Consider the following 16,668-nt stretch of genomic DNA (forward strand, 5'->3'; position numbering starts at 1 on the left):
AAAGAATGAAAAAGTGAGGAGCAGCCTCAGTCAAGAAACAAGAGGGGACCCTGAGTCACCCATAGTATGAACAGTTAAGGAAAAGACTTCAGGGGAAGAGAGAACAGGAGCTTGAGAGACATGGCATGAATAGCTAAAGAGGAGCTAGCAGGACCATGAGAAACCTAAAGAATGAAAAGGTGAGGAGCAGCCTCAGTCAAGAAACAAGAGGGGACCCTGAGTCACCCATAGTATGAACAGTCAAGGAAAAGACTTCAGGGGAAGAGAGAACAGGAGCTTGAGAGACATGGCATGAATAGCTAAAGAGGAGCTAGCAGGACCATGAGAAACCTAAAGAATGAAAAGGTGAGGAGCAGCCTCAGTCAAGAAACAAGAGGGGACCCTGAGTCACCCATAGTATGAACAGTCAAGGAAAGACTTCAGGGGAAGAGAGAACAGGAGCTTGAGGGACATGACATGAATAGCTAAAGAGGAGATAGCAGGACCATGAGAAACCTAAAGAATGAAAAGGTGAGGAGCAGCTTCAGGAGAGGAGACGGAAAGGGACCCTGAGTCACCCATAGAATGAACAGTCAAGGAAAGACTTCAGGGGAAGAGAGAACAGGAGCTTGAGGGACATGACATGAATAGCTAAAGAGGAGCTAGCAGGACCATGAGAAACGTAAAGAATGAAAAGGTGAGGAGCAGCCTCAGTCAAGAAACAAGAGGGGACCCTGAGTCACCCATAGTATGAACAGTCAAGGAAAGACTTCAGGGGACGAGAGAACAGGAGCTTGAGGGACATGACATGAATAGCTAAAGAGGAGATAGCAGGACCATGAGAAACCTAAAGAATGAAAAGGTGAGGAGCAGCTTCAGGAGAGGAGACGGAAAGGGACCCTGAGTCATCCATAGTATGAACAGTCAAGGAAAGACTTCAGGGGAAGAGAGAACAGGAGCTTGAGAGACATGACAATGAATAGCTAAAGAGGAGCTAGCAGGACCATGAGAAACGTAAAGAATGAAAAGGTGAGGAGCAGCTTCAGGAGAGGAGACGGAAAGGGACCCTGAGTCACCCAAAGTATGAACAGTCAAGGAAAGACTTCAGGGGAAGAGAGAACAGGAGCTTGAGAGACATGACATGAATAGCTAAAGAGGAGGTAGCAGGACCATGAGAAACCTAAAGAATGAAAAGGTGAGGAGCAGCTTCAGGAGAGGAGACGGAAAGGGACCCTGAGTCACCCATAGAATGAACAGTCAAGGAAAGACTTCAGGGGAAGAGACAACAGGAGCTTGAGGGACATGACATGAATAGCTAAAGAGGAGCTAGCAGGACCATGAGAAACGTAAAGAATGAAAAGGTGAGGAGCAGCCTCAGTCAAGAAACAAGAGGGGACCCTGAGTCACCCATAGTATGAACAGTCAAGGAAAAGACCTCAGGGTAGGAGGGAGCAGAACCCAAAGCATGAATACATCATGAAGAAAGTAATTAAAATGAGGCTATTCAAATTGTTGCAGCTTTTTAAAATAAAACTGTTAAGATATGAGAATGTTACATCAAGAAAAGAGAGAAGCAAAGATCAGCAGAGGAAAGAATAGCTTTATAAAACCAAACCGTAGTATTTTAAGGGAACTACGGTATTTATTTGTTCACATTTATTAATCACCCTTCCAGAGGCTGCCCAAGGCAAAACAAAACAATATACATAAAAGATCTGTAAACAATCAATAAAACCTTGATTAAAATATTACATTATGGTCTAAACAACTCCAGGTTATCCTGCTGCAGTATCATAACAAAATGCAGAAGGCATAGGGTTGGAAGGTAGAAAAACTAGTAATGGGCTTGCAGGCTTATGGTGACATGAAGACGAGAATACATTGGGATGGGAGTCAGGAAAAACTGGCTACATTGAAATATCTTTGTGCCGTACAATTAATTTAAATATTTATTTCTGAGCATCCATTGTTGCTGTCTTGTATCCAGTTTCTTTTTGAAATGTATAATGATGTTTGTTATTTCTCACTCTAGGAAATGGATTTCTAAACTCCCGAGCTTCTCCTGGTCTGCTGGGAACCACAGGTGGAAATGGGCTAGGCAAAGCGATGCCTACAAAGTCTCCACCTCCACCCGGAGGGAATCTTGGCATGAACAGTCGCAAACCAGATCTTAGGGTAGTAATTCCTCCCTCCAGCAAGGGCCTGATGCCCCCCCTGGTGAGTCCTAGTATGTCCAATGCTGGAGGAGTGGAGGGCGAAGAGGGGTGCAGTTTGTTTTACTGTTCTCATTAATGTTGCAAAATAGCATGACTTAGTCTCTATCATATGACGTTCTGTGCAAGTATCTGTTCAGAATGGGTGACCAGTCCTCTGTAGGCAAATTGGAACCTTCTACTAGTACTTTATTTAAATTCTCTGCATTGTCATTGATCGTGCTATTTCTCCATCGACAAGCAGAGCTGAATTAGCCATGACATGGGTGATATCTGGCAACACCAAATGGTCCTCAACTTAATATCATGGCAATATTAAGTCGGAGGTCCCAAAAAGTTAAAAAAGAGTTAAAAAAAAAAAAAAAAAATTTTAAAACGGGCTCGCGGGTTGAAAACCGGACACTCAATTTTGCCGGCGTCCAGTTTCCGAACCCATGGTTGTCAGCGGGCTCGAGAACCGACGCCGGCAAAATTGAGCATCAGTTGTCAAACCCGCTGACAGCCGCCGCTCCTGTCCAAAAAGAGGCGCTAGGGACGCACTAGTGTCCCTAGCACCTTTTTACCACCAGCCCTAATTTAAATATTTTAGATTACTCCCGGGAACTTTACTGTATCGGCCTGAAACTGGGCATAGCAGTGATTAAACGAACATTGCCCAACTGACTAGCCAACTCCATTAAGGCTCATCAGATTAAAGCCATGCCCACATCAGTAGCTCATTTACGAGCCATACCTCTTGAAGATAACTGCAAAGCTGCAGTATGGCTGTCAGTGCACACATTTGGTCCATTTATTGTCTGGACAGTCTTTCAAAGAGTGACAGTAAATTCGGACTAATAGTTTTGTGTAACCTGTTCACCCAATAGTCTATTGTCCAAGTTGGTTTCTGGATTTCTTATTTAATAAACACTCTGCTGTAGTCCTCCCCACGTGTCATGGTTAGTTCATCCCTGCTTGTTGAGAAGAAAGCAAATTTGCATGCCATAAACAGTGTTCTCTGTAGACGCCAGGATGAATTTGCCATGCTAAATACCAACCTGTAACTCCCTGAAGAGTTGACTGTCTAGCTAGAATTAGCTCTAAATTCAACTGAGAGGGGTCACAAGACAATGCCCATGTGGGAATTCCCGCACAAGCTCAGTAGAGCAATAGCCCTACTAGCTGAGAGAGAGGTCTATTTGGTGCGGCTGGATGAGGTCCCGCAGTTGCCTTGTGAGCCCCTCAGCTTTGCAGATGTCATGGCTAATTCATCCTGCTGTCTATGGAATACACTGTTTGTAGTAAGCAAACTTGCTTTCTTCAGGCTTTAACTAATTTGAGTCTCGTCAGATCACTATTTTATTAAATTCAATTAGTTGCTAAATATACAGTACCAGCTTAATGTAAAATCACATCATTGAAGCAGCTTTTTGACTTAAACTGGCCAAAAAGTCAGACTAAATGTAAGCCACATTGAAATGTCTGAATGGCAGAATATAAATCAAATAATTAAATAAAACATGTTGAAATGCTCATCTGAGTACTGCCATTATATTTAATAGCACTGCACATCCATCAGGGTAACTTGCACAGAGCATCAGTACTGCCCTTGACAGAAACATGGGGGTAACCTGCACGGAGCGGCAGTTACTGCCCTTAACAGAAACATGGGGGTAACCTGCAGGGAGCGGCAGTTACTGCCCTTGACAGAAACATGGGGGTAACTTGCACAGAGCATCAGTACTGCCCTTGACAGAAACATGGGGGTAACCTGCACGGAGCAGCAGTTACTACCCTTAACAGAAACATGGGGGTAAACTGCATGGGGCGGCAGTTACTGCCCTTAACAGAAACATGGGGGTAAACTGCATGGGGCGGCAGTTACTGCCCTTGACAGAAACATGGGGGTAACCTGCAGGGAGCGGCAGTTACTGCCCTTGACAGAAACATGGGGGTAACCTGCACGGAGCGGCAGTTACTGCCCTTAACAGAAACATGGGGGTAACCTGCACGGGGCGGCAGTTACTGCCCTTAACAGAAACATGGGGGTAACCTGCACGGAGCGGCAGTTGCTACCATAAGAAACTTGCTGGGTAGACTGGATAGACCATTTGGTCTTTTTCTGCCGTTACTATGTTATCAGTTTGAAGAAAAGTTAAAATTGCATTTTTTGAATTGGATTTTGATTTTTCTGAATCCTGATGGGTGATATAAAAAAAAAAATAAGCTGATGTAGTACAGGCATTCAAATAGGACTTCTCATGGAGGTGAGAGCTGCCAGAAATGGGAAGGAAAGTGCTTGGCATGAGGGATCCAGGAAAATTATGGAGGAAATGAACATTTCATGAAGTTATTTTTAGTTCTCAAGTCTGTGCAGGATTATATGGTATTGTTCACTCAGAGTGGAACATTTCATCATAAGCAGTTTTTTGGGGAAGTTTTTCACAGCAAGTTAAACTGAGTTGCTGTACAAAAGTACGTTTTAAGAAAATGCCGTGATCAAGGCTTCTCCTTTGGTAATTGTGCTGTCCAATTTTGTTTGCTGCGTACAGACTGAGGAAGATGAATTGGAGATGGTGAGTTTTCCCTTTCTGCTTGATGAGAGAAGGGGGATAAGACACTTAAAGCACAAGTTTTATTACTTATTTTGTTAATGAAACCATGTTCCCTTTATAGCCCATGCATCTCTTTGAATTAGCATGTCTGGGCAACAATTAAAAAAAATAGTGCAAGTGCAGAGAATGACAAAATGATTTAACAAATTCACTGTTTATTTTTCACTTTCTTAGAGGGCCTTAATATACAGTGATTGTCCATGCTTTAAAGACACTTTACAAATCTAATGAAACTCCTCTGCCATCACACAAACAAAAAATTACTTTATGCAGTCTCTCAGTTTTTCAAACTATACTTAGCCAGCAATTTCTCTCCTGAAGCTCCCCAAATTGTAACTACAGAGTTCTGTGCTGTTTCCTCTTTTTCAAAGGGATTACATCATCCCCTGGTTTAACAGTGCTGCTCTTACAGTATGAATGACTTCATCCTGCATCCTCAAGGGGTTTCCCTGTTTACACTCCAAATATGCAAATCTGACAGAGCGGCCACATCCCCTTCTCCAGTGGGAAGAATAAACACTATTACATTTTCCAAAATATTTACTCTGTATTCCTTGACTTGGAGTCTGAAAAATGTATTTTTAGATTACAAAAATACTTGTAAATTCTTCATAAGAGATCTGCAGTTTATTTTAAAATGCAAAGGCTGTTTTGTAAGTCTGTGTGGAACAGAAAGCCAGCATATTGCTAGGGGAATGTGCTGGCTGTATCGGATTTCAGTTACTTACTTTTTGTCATTGATTTGACTTAACATGGACTTATTGCTGATATTAGGACTCTAGCTGCATGAAGGCATGAGAAGATGTGTACCACATTTTTGTGCTTTCTGCTGTGTTGTGTTGCATGCAGTTGGATGGTTCAAGTACACTTTGGTTCTAGCTTTTATTCTCAGTACCTAAACAAATATAAGGCCTGGAAAAGCTGAAGCGCCCTGTTCATTAAATAGGGTTCACAATTTCTGTCCTATAAAAATTATCTGAACTCGGATTTTTCCCATAGATAAAGAATGAGGACTGAGGTATATGAAGTAGGGACTTAACTGAGGAATTGCTGGTGCTGATTTATTAAGAAACATTCCTCTAGGACACAGAAATTGGCTCATATTTTAAACCTACTTAAAGCAGGGGTATTCAATTTTTATTGGCAAAGGGCCAATGTAACGGTTTCATTTTTGATCAGGGCTTACACAGACAACCCTCCTCCCTTTGTTAAAAAGTAGAAAATGTCACAGCTCCTTCATCCCGCTGAGAATATAGTGCCAGGTACCAAGCATCCTTCCTGTGCCTGCTGCTGCCATCGCCATCCATAGGCTCCAAGCCCTGCCAGCCCAAACTTTGGACTACTGACTGCCCGGAGACGAGCAGGGGTGGCGAAGAGCAAACGTTACAACATGCAGCACTTCTCCCACTTCCCTCCCCCACCCCATCCCCAAAAATATTGATAAGTATTGCAGGAGCTAGAACTAATAAGAGTAGATTAGGGGCCCATCATTACTTATGCATACAGTTTGAAAAAGTATATAAAATATAACAAAATATTTTAAAAAGTAAAGTTTTCAAAATTTAAAAAGTCAGTTCAGTATCTACATTTAAAAATTGTTCATATATTTTCTTTTCATTGTATTTGCGCATCCTGTTTCCCTTCTCCTTTCCTTCTTCCCCTCTGTTCTCTGTCATGTCACTGCCTTTCCAGTTTTCTCTTCTCCACGTTTGACTCTCTTCTCTTCAGTAGTGGGGTAGGTATAGAGAGAGCACTCTCACCCCTCCTCTCTAAACCTGAAACATGCTTGGAAGACTAGGAGGGGTGCTATTCTGGAGACTGCTGCTTCCTTCTGGGCTTTTATCTTCTACTCTGGTTCACCTGGGTCAGAGAGAGCTGTTTAACTGGTGGGACATATGGGACAAAGCTGAAGTTCATTTGGCTTAACTTTCAACTTAACTGTTCTTTTTTTTTAAATAACTTACCCTATTCTATGGATATTAATTGTAAAAACTGATTCTTTCAATTTTACTGTTTTCTGTTCTGCTTAATAAGTGCAGCTGCATTAATCATGTTCTTCAAAATATCAGTTTATAAGTTTCTTGGTTCTACGGTTCCTCTTTTCATCCTATTATTAGATAATGCTTGTTTATCTTTTTCTCTAATATGCTTTACAACACCTTTTTATACTTTTTCTAATAAAAGATTATGCACTGTTTATTGTGGCTATATCCCATGAGCAGGGAGTTCTGACCACACAGCAGTCCACCAATTTACTTATAGTCATAAATGTTGGCATGGCTAAGCAGGAGGCACTACAGGATTGCTTCTACAGCCAAGTCAAAAGCAAAGCACGTTCAAGCAGCAGCTTTGTATGAATTATCAAGAAGGCTGCTCACCCCATAAAAATGTTTCTTGCAGTAATTTTGTTATGGGTTTGACAGTTGTTTGATTATGATGGTAAATATTACCTTCCTTAACATAAGACTTGCAAGTAGCTGGCACAAGCAAAAGTTACTACTCTTATTTATTTATTTGTTTTTATATACAGACGTTCAAAAATATATCACATCAATTTACATAGCAAAATCAATATAGATAACAAATGTAACAAATATAAATTAAATGATAAATAAAAAAACTTAAAAAAAAAAAATTGACACATCGATTATACCTATTATCGTTCCATAAAATAAGATCAAATGTTAAAATACAATAAAATACATAAAATTCCTTAAAAAAACAATAAATTCACAGAATTGTATAATTGAGATTACTATGAAAACATCGGACAAAGTAGAATAGTTAAGTGAAGGCTTGTTGGAATAGCCATGTTTTGAAGCCCTTTTTGAATATTTTGGTGTTAGGTTCTAATCTGAATTCCTGTGGCAGTGAGTTCCACAGTGTAGGACCTGCAGTAGATAGGGCTCTTAGTCTAATGGAGTTGAGGTGTTCTGACTTTGGTGATGGGATGGGCAGAGTTCCTTTGCTGGCTAATCTTGTGGTTCTTTGGGGTGTATGAAAATGAAGTGCTGCTGTATGCCATTCCATCTTTTCATTATACAAGGTTTTATGAATTAATGATAAGGTTTTGTATTGAGACTGGTAAGTAATTGGGAGCCAGTGTAAATGTTTTAGGACAGGGGTAATATGTTCAGAAAGTTTAGAATTTATTAAAATTCTTGCGGCCAAATTTTGTTGGAGTTGGAGGGGTATAGTGGTGGAGTCTGAAAGGCCTAGAAGGAGCGCATTACAATAGTCAATTTTTGTAATTAAAAGCGCTTGTAAAACTGTTCTAAAATCCTGTTCAGGTAATAATGGTTTTAACTTTTTTAAAACATGGAGTTTAAAATAACTGTCCTTGATATTATTTATCCATTTTTTGCAGTTGAGCTCACTATCTAGAGTGACGCCCAGATCTGATTTCATGCTGAATCGTGTAACTATTCGAGATGGTTGTTATATGAATTGGAATTGGATCATTTATTTTTGGGCGGAGTATAAGAAACTCTGTTTTTGCATGATTAAGTGATAGGCTAAGTTGCGCTAGTAGTCGTTTGATTGCAGAGAGAGATATTTCCCAGAGTTTAAAAGTAATCTCAAGTGAATCGTCGTTTGGGATTAAAATCTGGACATCATCGGCGTATATGAAGTGAGTTATTCCAAGACCTGCTAAACATTTACATAGCGGGAGCATGTGAAGGTTAAAAAGTGTGGATGATAGTGATGATCCCTGTGGTACTCCATGACTGATATTTACTTATTCTGAGAAGTGGGTTTTTACTTGGACTTTATAAGATCTATTACTAAGGAATGACTCAAACCAATGCAAGGGGGTACCTGTTACGCCAATTTCTTTTAATCTGTCAAGTAGGATCTTGTGGTTAACCGTGTCAAAGGCGGCCGAGATGTCTAGCATTATGAGAAGGTACAATTGACCGTTGTCGAAACCCCTCAGGACGAGAGATATTAGGAGGGTCTCTGTGCTGAAGAATTTTCAGAAACCGAACAGAAAGGAGTATAGAATGCTATGGGTGTCAAGGTGTTCCATCAGTTGTCGGTTAACAATTTTTTCAGTAAGCTTGGAATAAGGCTGGTAGGTTGGATATCTGTCTATAATTAGATAACAGAAACATGGAGGTAACCCACACAGGGCGGCAGTTACTGCCCTTAACAGAAACATGGGGGTAACCTGGTTTGCAGGTGACCTCTCCTCATATTTTTAAACAATGGAACAGATAAGAGTACTTTGGCTAGATCTTAGTTGACGTCTGAGTATACCATATCAGTTTGTCCAGGGCCGCCTCTCCTTAAGGCTTGAAAAAGCAATGTAAGAATTTAGCATATGTGCCTTAATATGGCCAGTGTAATGCCAGCAAAGTAGAGGAAATAAGTCCTTCCGATGCCTGCTGAAATCAGCTGTAGTGCGTGTGTGACCTGCTCAGGGAGGCTCACACATAGGTTACTGCAGTAGTCCACGTGTGATGCATGGCCTGAATTACTGTCCTGAAAGAGCTCAAATCAAGAAAAGGACTAGCCTCAATTTCCATAAAGTGGTTTAAAACCACTTGGGGAATAGCAGGTTAGGAATGAAATCAGAAGGAAAAAGATTCCTTAATGATTTTCTTTTCTCAGCGCCCTAAATTGTCTCAATTATATTTTTTGCTAATGTTGCTGCTTTAAGTGACTTGAATAGAAAAGACATTATTCAGTACAGCTGCAGCATGGAAAGCAAACTGAACGACTGTGTAAAGCAATCTTATAGCTGTAAGATTCAACTCCTAGATTACAGTCTTGTTGAAATGAAATATTACTTATTGTCATGTTCAGTTTTACACATTTTGACAAGCATGTGGCTGAATAATGCAGGAGCAGGCTGCCCTCTAGTGGATGAGTCTTTAATGTCAAACTCCTGTCCTTCATGCTCTGTGGTAGCTTCTCATAATCGTTCTTCAGACCAACAAAGTCTAGAACAGGACTTCCCAAATCTGTCCTGGTGACCCAACAGCCAGTCATGTTTTTAAGATGTAAACAATGAATATGTATGAGATAAATTTGCATATGCTGGGTCTCTAATGCATGCGGATCTATCTCCTGCATATTCATTGTGGATTTGGGGGGTCACCAGGACAGACTGGGAAAACCTGATATAGGAGCTTAATGTACTTAAAATTACTGATATGCTACTATATTTTACAGAAGATGGCACCAGCAGGGAAGGGTTGGTTTGAAAAACAGCAGTGCAGAAATGCTCCAATGCTTAGGCAAAACAAAACTTTTGAGGTCCTCTTTGATTCTTCATTTTTGTTTCATTTTAAAAGAAATTTTAAAAAAGGCACTTTATGAAAGAAGAATTCTTGTTCTTTTTTCTCAAGTATAGTTAGAAAATATTACTTTGGGGGAAAAAAATAATCAATTGCAGTGCTCCAAAAAAGAGCATGCTAGTTTTTCTGAAAGTACAAAAGTCAGTGCAAGAAAAGCATCATCAGCTAAGCATCAGTTTCTTAAAAAAAAAAAAAATGGGTGAGGGTTTTTAATGTAAAATGTAGAGCAAATATCTTTCTAAGAATAAGACCAGTAGCTGGATGAAGAGAGCCAAAAAACAAGCAAGTTTATATTTTGAAGTCTCTAGTTAATAGTCCTGCTTTGTCTCTATTTTTGGCAAAGAGAAACATGGATAATCTTGCTGTTGGATGCATCCTTCTTCCATGAGAGCCACTGGTAGAGAGGAGAGTCTTGCATGCTTTGACTGACCATGTTAAGGAGTGTTACAATTTCAAACAGTTTCAGTTGACAATGCTTTGAAAAGGCAAGATATCAAATAAATAAAAATAAAAAGTTGACCCTAGCCATCACAAATCCACTGTAAATGGTAAAGAATTAAGAATAATAATTGTGGAGTCTGAAAATGTGCAAGAATGGGTAAACAAGTCCTCTTACTTAGAAGAAAAGCCATCAATTTTTCTGTAGCTGATACTTGGAGACCTCTGACTTTCAAGCCCTTTCCCAGCATCCATTCACTTCCTAATAAACATTTTGCTGGAGAGGAGATACTGAAATATGCCGTTAGTGAGCCTCGCTCTGTGTGTTGCAGTCACCTCTGGCAGTATCAACACCTATAAACGAAGCTTGACCGACGTGCCGCAAATGCGCAGTAGAGACCAGCTCTACCGCGCATGTGCGGGCGAGCACGTCGGTCTGACGCTAAGAAAAAAATGGCGGCGGCGGTAGCGACGGCGGCGGTAGCGACGGCGGCGGCGGTAGCGGGCGGCGGTAGCGGCCAGTACCGAGGGAGGGACGGACGGACTGAGTGGGAGGGAGGGACTGAGAGGGAGGGACTGAGTGGGAGGGAGGGATTGAGTGAGGGGGAGGGAGTGGGACTGAGTGAGAGGGAGAGGGGGGACTGAGTGAGAGGGAGTGAGTGGGACTGAGGGAGAGTGAGTGGGAGTGAGTGAGAGGGAGAGAGGGGGGAGGGAGTGACTGAGTGGGAGGGAGGGATTGAGTGAGGGGGAGGGACTGGGGGAGGGAGGGAGGGACTGAGGGGGGGGGAGGGACTGAGTGGGGGGGAAGGGGAACTGAGTGAGAGGGAGGGAGTGGGACTGAGGGAGAGAGAGGGAGGGGGAGAGAGAGGGAGGGAGTGGGACAGTGAGTGAGAGGGAGGGAGAGAGGGGGGAGTGAGTGAGACTGAGTGGGAGGGAGGGACTGAGTGAGAGGAGAGGGAGGGTGGGGAGGAGTGGGTGAGGGAGGGGGTGGTGAAGAGTGAAGGGAGAGAGAATGAGGGGGAGGTGAGAGACAGAGGGATGTAGCCCGTTTTAACGGGCTTAACGGCTTGTTAAAAAATAAAGAAACCTGATGATAATCTGTGAACATCAAAAACTAAACAAAAGAAAATCTATCAACTGTCAAAAAAAATGTAATTTAAAATATTGGAGTACTCATACCTGCTGACAGGGATCCCAAATCAGCCACCATATTTATATAATCCTTGCCAAGATGTCCTTACCGAAATACCTGCTTAGTTCCTATTGCACCAAATCCGAAAATGGGTGAGCTTCGAAAACCATAGACTGCCTTGGGGGGCATAAATGTTTGTAGGAAAAATGTACAGATCCTTAAGCAGCACGTTCCAGCCGCTTTCTCTATTGAACATGAGCAACAGATTCTAGGTGAAGAAATAACGGGAGATATTTAAGAAAAGCTGCTCTCTGTTATGCAGGAGCAGAGGAAATTTCATCTGGATGGTGGAAAGTTGGACTTCCTGTGATTTAAATGCCATCCTTTAACTTTATTTTAGAATAATTATAAAATAATTCAGTAGGTAAGATTGTACAAAACTAAAGGATATGTATGCGAGGTAAGAATAAGGGCCTCTTTGGATTGAAGGTGAAAGACAGAAAGGGTGAGTCCAGGCCTCTCAAACAGAGGTGAGGACGAGAGAATGAATAAGGAGCAGTGCCATTTTTAACTAAACTATATTTAGAGGGGATGGAGGGATTCACTTATTTCCCTTTATTAAGTCAAAAATAGTCTATATATCCAGAATTTAGAAGTAGTAGTATGTTGGGGTTTTTTTTGCAGTAAAAATAAGCCAACCCAAGTTTTCAAAGAAAGCACAGGTTTAGGTCATCAGCTATTTCCACCCTTCTATTTTGGAAAAGTTTTTGTTTGTTTTTTAGGGCTTTTGCTTTTTTTGTTTGGTTTTGGGGTTTTTTTTGTTTTTTTAGGTTTATGCATTTTCTTGTAAATAAGTTCTCCAAATGAAGGAGAACTGAAGTCTTAGTAAAACTGGCAAACACAATTAGAAGATGCTAAGATTATAAACTCTGTCTTGTTTGGGAGTAAAGAGATTTGAGGTAAGATCTTGTGGTTGAGCATGTTAAGAACATAAGAAATTGCCATACTGGGTCAGACCAAGGGTCCATCAAGCCCAGCATCCTTTTTCCAACAGTGGCCAATCCAGGCTGCAAGCACCCAAACACCAAGAAAATCCCATGCTACTGATGCCAGTAATAGCAGTGGCTATTCCCTAAGTCAAATTGATTAATAGCAGTTAATGGACTTCTTCTCCAAGAACTTATCCAAACCTTTTTTAAACCAAGCTCCACTAACTGTACAGACCACATCCTCTGGTAACAAATTCCAGAGCTTAATTGTGTGATGAGTGAGAGAGCATTTTCTTCAATTAGTTTTAAATGTGCTACATCCTAACTTCATGGAGTGTCCCCTCTAGTCCTATTATCTGAAAGAGTAAATAACTGATTGACATCTACCCATTCTAGACCTCTGATTATTTTAAGACCTCTATCATATCCCCCCTTAGCCGTCTCTTCTCCAAGCTGAACAGCCCTAACCTCTTTAGCCTTTCCTCTTAGGAACATTTTGATCACCCTTCTCTGTACCTTCTCCAGTGCAACTATATTATTTTTGAGATGTGGTGACCAGAACTATAACCACTACTCAAGCTGCGGTCTTACCAAGGAGCAATGCAGTGGCATTATGACACTTTCCGTTTTATTCACCATTCCCTTCCTAAAAATTCCTAACAGAGTTTGCGTTTTTGACTGCCGCAGCATACTGAGCCAAGGATTTCAATGTATTATCCACTATGATGCTTACATCTTTTTCCTGAGTGGTAACTCCTAATATAGAACATAACATTGGGTAACTACAGCATGGGTTATTTTTCCCTATGTTGAACACCTTGCTCTTGTCCACATTAAATTAAATTTAATCTGCCATTTGAATGCCCAATCTTCCAGTCTCACAAGATCCTCCTGCAATTTATCACAATCCGCTTGTGATTTAACTACTCTGAATAATTTTGTATCATCTGCAAATTTGATTACCTCACTCATCGTATTCCTTTCCGGTCATTTGTAAATATATTGAAAAGCACTGGTCCAAGTACAGATCCCTGAGGCACTCCACTGTTTACCCTTTTCCACTGAGAAAATTGACCATTTAATCTTACTCTGTTTCCTGTCTTTTAACCAGTTTGTAATCTACAAAAGGACACCACCTCCTATCCCATGACTTTTTAGTTTTCTTAGAAACCTCTCATGAGGGGCTTTGTCAAACGCCTTCTGAAAATCCAAATACACTACATCTACCGATTCACGTTTATTAACCCCTTCAAAAAAAATGAAACCAATTTGTGAGGCAGGACTTCCCTTGGATAAATCCAAGCTGACTGTGTTCCATTAAATCATGACTTTCTATATGCTCTGTGATTTTGATATTTAGAATAGTTTCCACTATTTTTCACGGCACTGAAGTCAGGCTTACTGGTCTATAGTTTCCCTGTTCGCCCCTGTTCGCCCTTTTTAAATATTGGGGTTACATTGGCCACCCTCCATTCTTCAGGTACAATGGATGATTTTAATGATAGGTTACATATTTTAATAGATCTGAAATTTCATTTTTTAGTTCCTTCAGTACCCTAGGATGCATACCATCCGTTCCAGGTGATTTACTACTCTTTAGTTTGTCAATCTAGCCTACTACATCTTCCAGGTTCTCAGTGATTTGGTTCAGTTCGTCTGACTCATCACCCTTGAAAACCATCTCCAGAACTGGTATCTCCCCAACATCTTCATTAGTAAACACAGAAGCAAATAATTAATTTAGTCTTTCTGCAGTGGCTTTATCTTCCCTAAGAGCCCCTTTAACCCCTTGGTCATCTAATGATCCAACCAACTCCCTCACAGGTTTTTTGCTTTGGATATATTTTTAAAACATTTTATTATGAGTTTTTCCCTCTACGGCTAACTTCATTTCAAATTCTCTCTTAGCCTGCCTTATCAATGTTTTACACTTAACTTGACAATGCTTATGCTTTTTCCTATTTTCTTCAGATGGATCCTTCTTCAAATCTTTGAAGGCTATTTTTTTGGCTAAAATTGCCTCTTTCACCTCACCTTTAATCACGCTGGTAATTGTTTTGCCTTCCTTCCACCTTTCTTACTGCGTAGAATACATCTGGACTGCATTTCTAAGATTGCATTTTTAAACAATGTCCATGCCTGTTGTACACTTTCAACCTTTGCAGCTGCACCTTTCAGTTTTTTCTATTTTCCTCATTTTATCAAAGTTTTTTTCCATTTAAAAATTTAGTGTTCGAGCTGTAGATTTACATATTGTCCCCCTTCCAGTCATTAGTTCAAATTTGATCATGTTTTGATTAATATTGCCAGGTGGCCCCCACCACCGTTAACTCCCTCACCAAATCCTGTGCTCCACTAAGAATTAAATCTAAAATAGCTCCCTCTCTTGTTGGTTCCTGAACCAATTGCTCCATGAAGCAGTCATTTATTCCATCCAGGAACTTTGTCTCTAGCAAGTCCTGATGTTGTTACATTTACCCAGTCAATATTGGAGTAAATGAAATCTCCTATTATTACTGCACTGCCAAATTGTTTAGCTTCTCTGATTTCTCTTAGCATTTCATTATCAGTCTGACCATTTTGGCCAGTAATACTTGGCAGTAATGTTGAAATAGTGTTTCGAGACACATGTTTCATTCACAGATCTCTTCTGCATTATCATGTAAAATTGAGGAAACATACAGGATGCACTCAGGATACTCACTAGCCATGGCAAAATAAACCTTTTCTCTGGGAAGCAATACAAATACTATCAAATAGCATAACGGTGCTTAGTAACCAAAAGCTATATTGAAAATTTATAGCGGCAGAATAGGAAATAGATAATCCAGTATGATTTGCCTAATTTTGTGTTAAGGTCACAGACAGCTCAAATAGAAGAAAATGAAAAGGTTCAGAGTTTCTCTTGGTCCAAAATGGTCATAAGGAAGATTTTTTTTAAAAGTCCCTATGCCATGAAATGAGAAGACCTGAGAATAAATAGTTGCAGACTATTTAATGGATGAATGTTGCATCTGTTTCTGGAATTTTAATGTAAAGTATTTATTAAAATCATCACGGTTAAGACCTGGGTGAGCCACCCTCTTGCAGAAATAATTGATCTGTTTGAAAAGCCACACGGTCATGGTTGTATAAAATACTATTCTAAAAGTAAATTATTTGTTGATAGTTAACTGTGTCTTATCGTTTATTGGTAAACAGTTTTCTGTGTTTCATTTTCAGAATACCCAGAGGATAAGCAATTCTCAAGCTACACAGCCTCTTGCTACTCCGGTGGTGTCTGTGACTACTCCGAGCTTGCCTCCACAGGGACTAGTGTACTCTGCCATGCCTACTGCCTACAATACTGGTATGCAGTGCTGTTCCTGCTCGTAACCATGTTTATGCCCCGGTGGTGTCCGGTGCAGCTAGGGTGGGAGTGGGTGGCTGCTTAGAACTAATAATGGCATCCTTTGTGGCCACACCAGTCGCACCCAAGATCTCGGTCCTGTAGAGAATGTCATATCTTTGAGCAGCAGACTTGCATGTAATAATGATATTTTTTTTTCTTTGAAAACAAATATTTAATAGACTGTTCCCATATGGTAGAGAGAAAAATTGGGGTTAGGAGGATATAACTGATTATAGCATTCAGTACCAGGGATTGCCTTTCTCTTGCTATTGTGGCGCATTTCTCTTCTATACTTCTTCAGGTGCTTGTGTCTTGCATTGTTAATAGCCACTTCCTCGGACAACTGTGCTCATTTGCACATGTGCTCGCTCGCTCTCCCTCCCTCCTTCTCAGTATTGAGTATACATCTTTAATTTCCCTGCAGATGTTCATTCTATGTTACTATGCCTCTTTCTTTTCTCTCTCCTGCTATTGGCAGGCTCCCCAATAAGCTCTTATTTCTTTTTGGCTCACTTTTCAGTGCTCCCCAAGGAATGTTTCCTTGCTGGCACACTACTTCCAGCCAGCTTTGCCTCAGCTAGCACAGGCATCCTTGTAAAGCTACTTTCAGGGAGACTTGCTGTTGGTGT

At 40.7% G+C, this 16,668-nt stretch overlaps 1 protein-coding gene across 9 annotated transcripts in view; it reads left to right on the forward strand.

Moving 5' to 3' along the window:
* The window catches only part of MEF2A (myocyte enhancer factor 2A), a 183,501-nt gene that overhangs the window by 159,778 nt on the left and 7,055 nt on the right, over nucleotides 1–16,668 (forward strand). For 7 of the 9 annotated variants that reach the window (XM_029574544.1, XM_029574537.1, XM_029574535.1 and 4 more), the window contains 3 exons: nucleotides 2,012–2,196; nucleotides 4,724–4,747; nucleotides 15,871–15,997. In XM_029574544.1, coding sequence (XP_029430404.1) covers nucleotides 2,012–2,196; nucleotides 4,724–4,747; nucleotides 15,871–15,997 — 336 coding nt within the window. The remainder of the gene's footprint in view (nucleotides 1–2,011; nucleotides 2,197–4,723; nucleotides 4,748–15,870; nucleotides 15,998–16,668) is intronic. The other 2 variants (XM_029574540.1, XM_029574538.1) reach the window with 1 other exon arrangement.

The sequence above is a fragment of the Rhinatrema bivittatum genome, chromosome 13 (assembly GCF_901001135.1).
Source record: "Rhinatrema bivittatum chromosome 13, aRhiBiv1.1, whole genome shotgun sequence".
Classification (NCBI taxonomy): Eukaryota; Metazoa; Chordata; class Amphibia; order Gymnophiona; family Rhinatrematidae; genus Rhinatrema; species Rhinatrema bivittatum.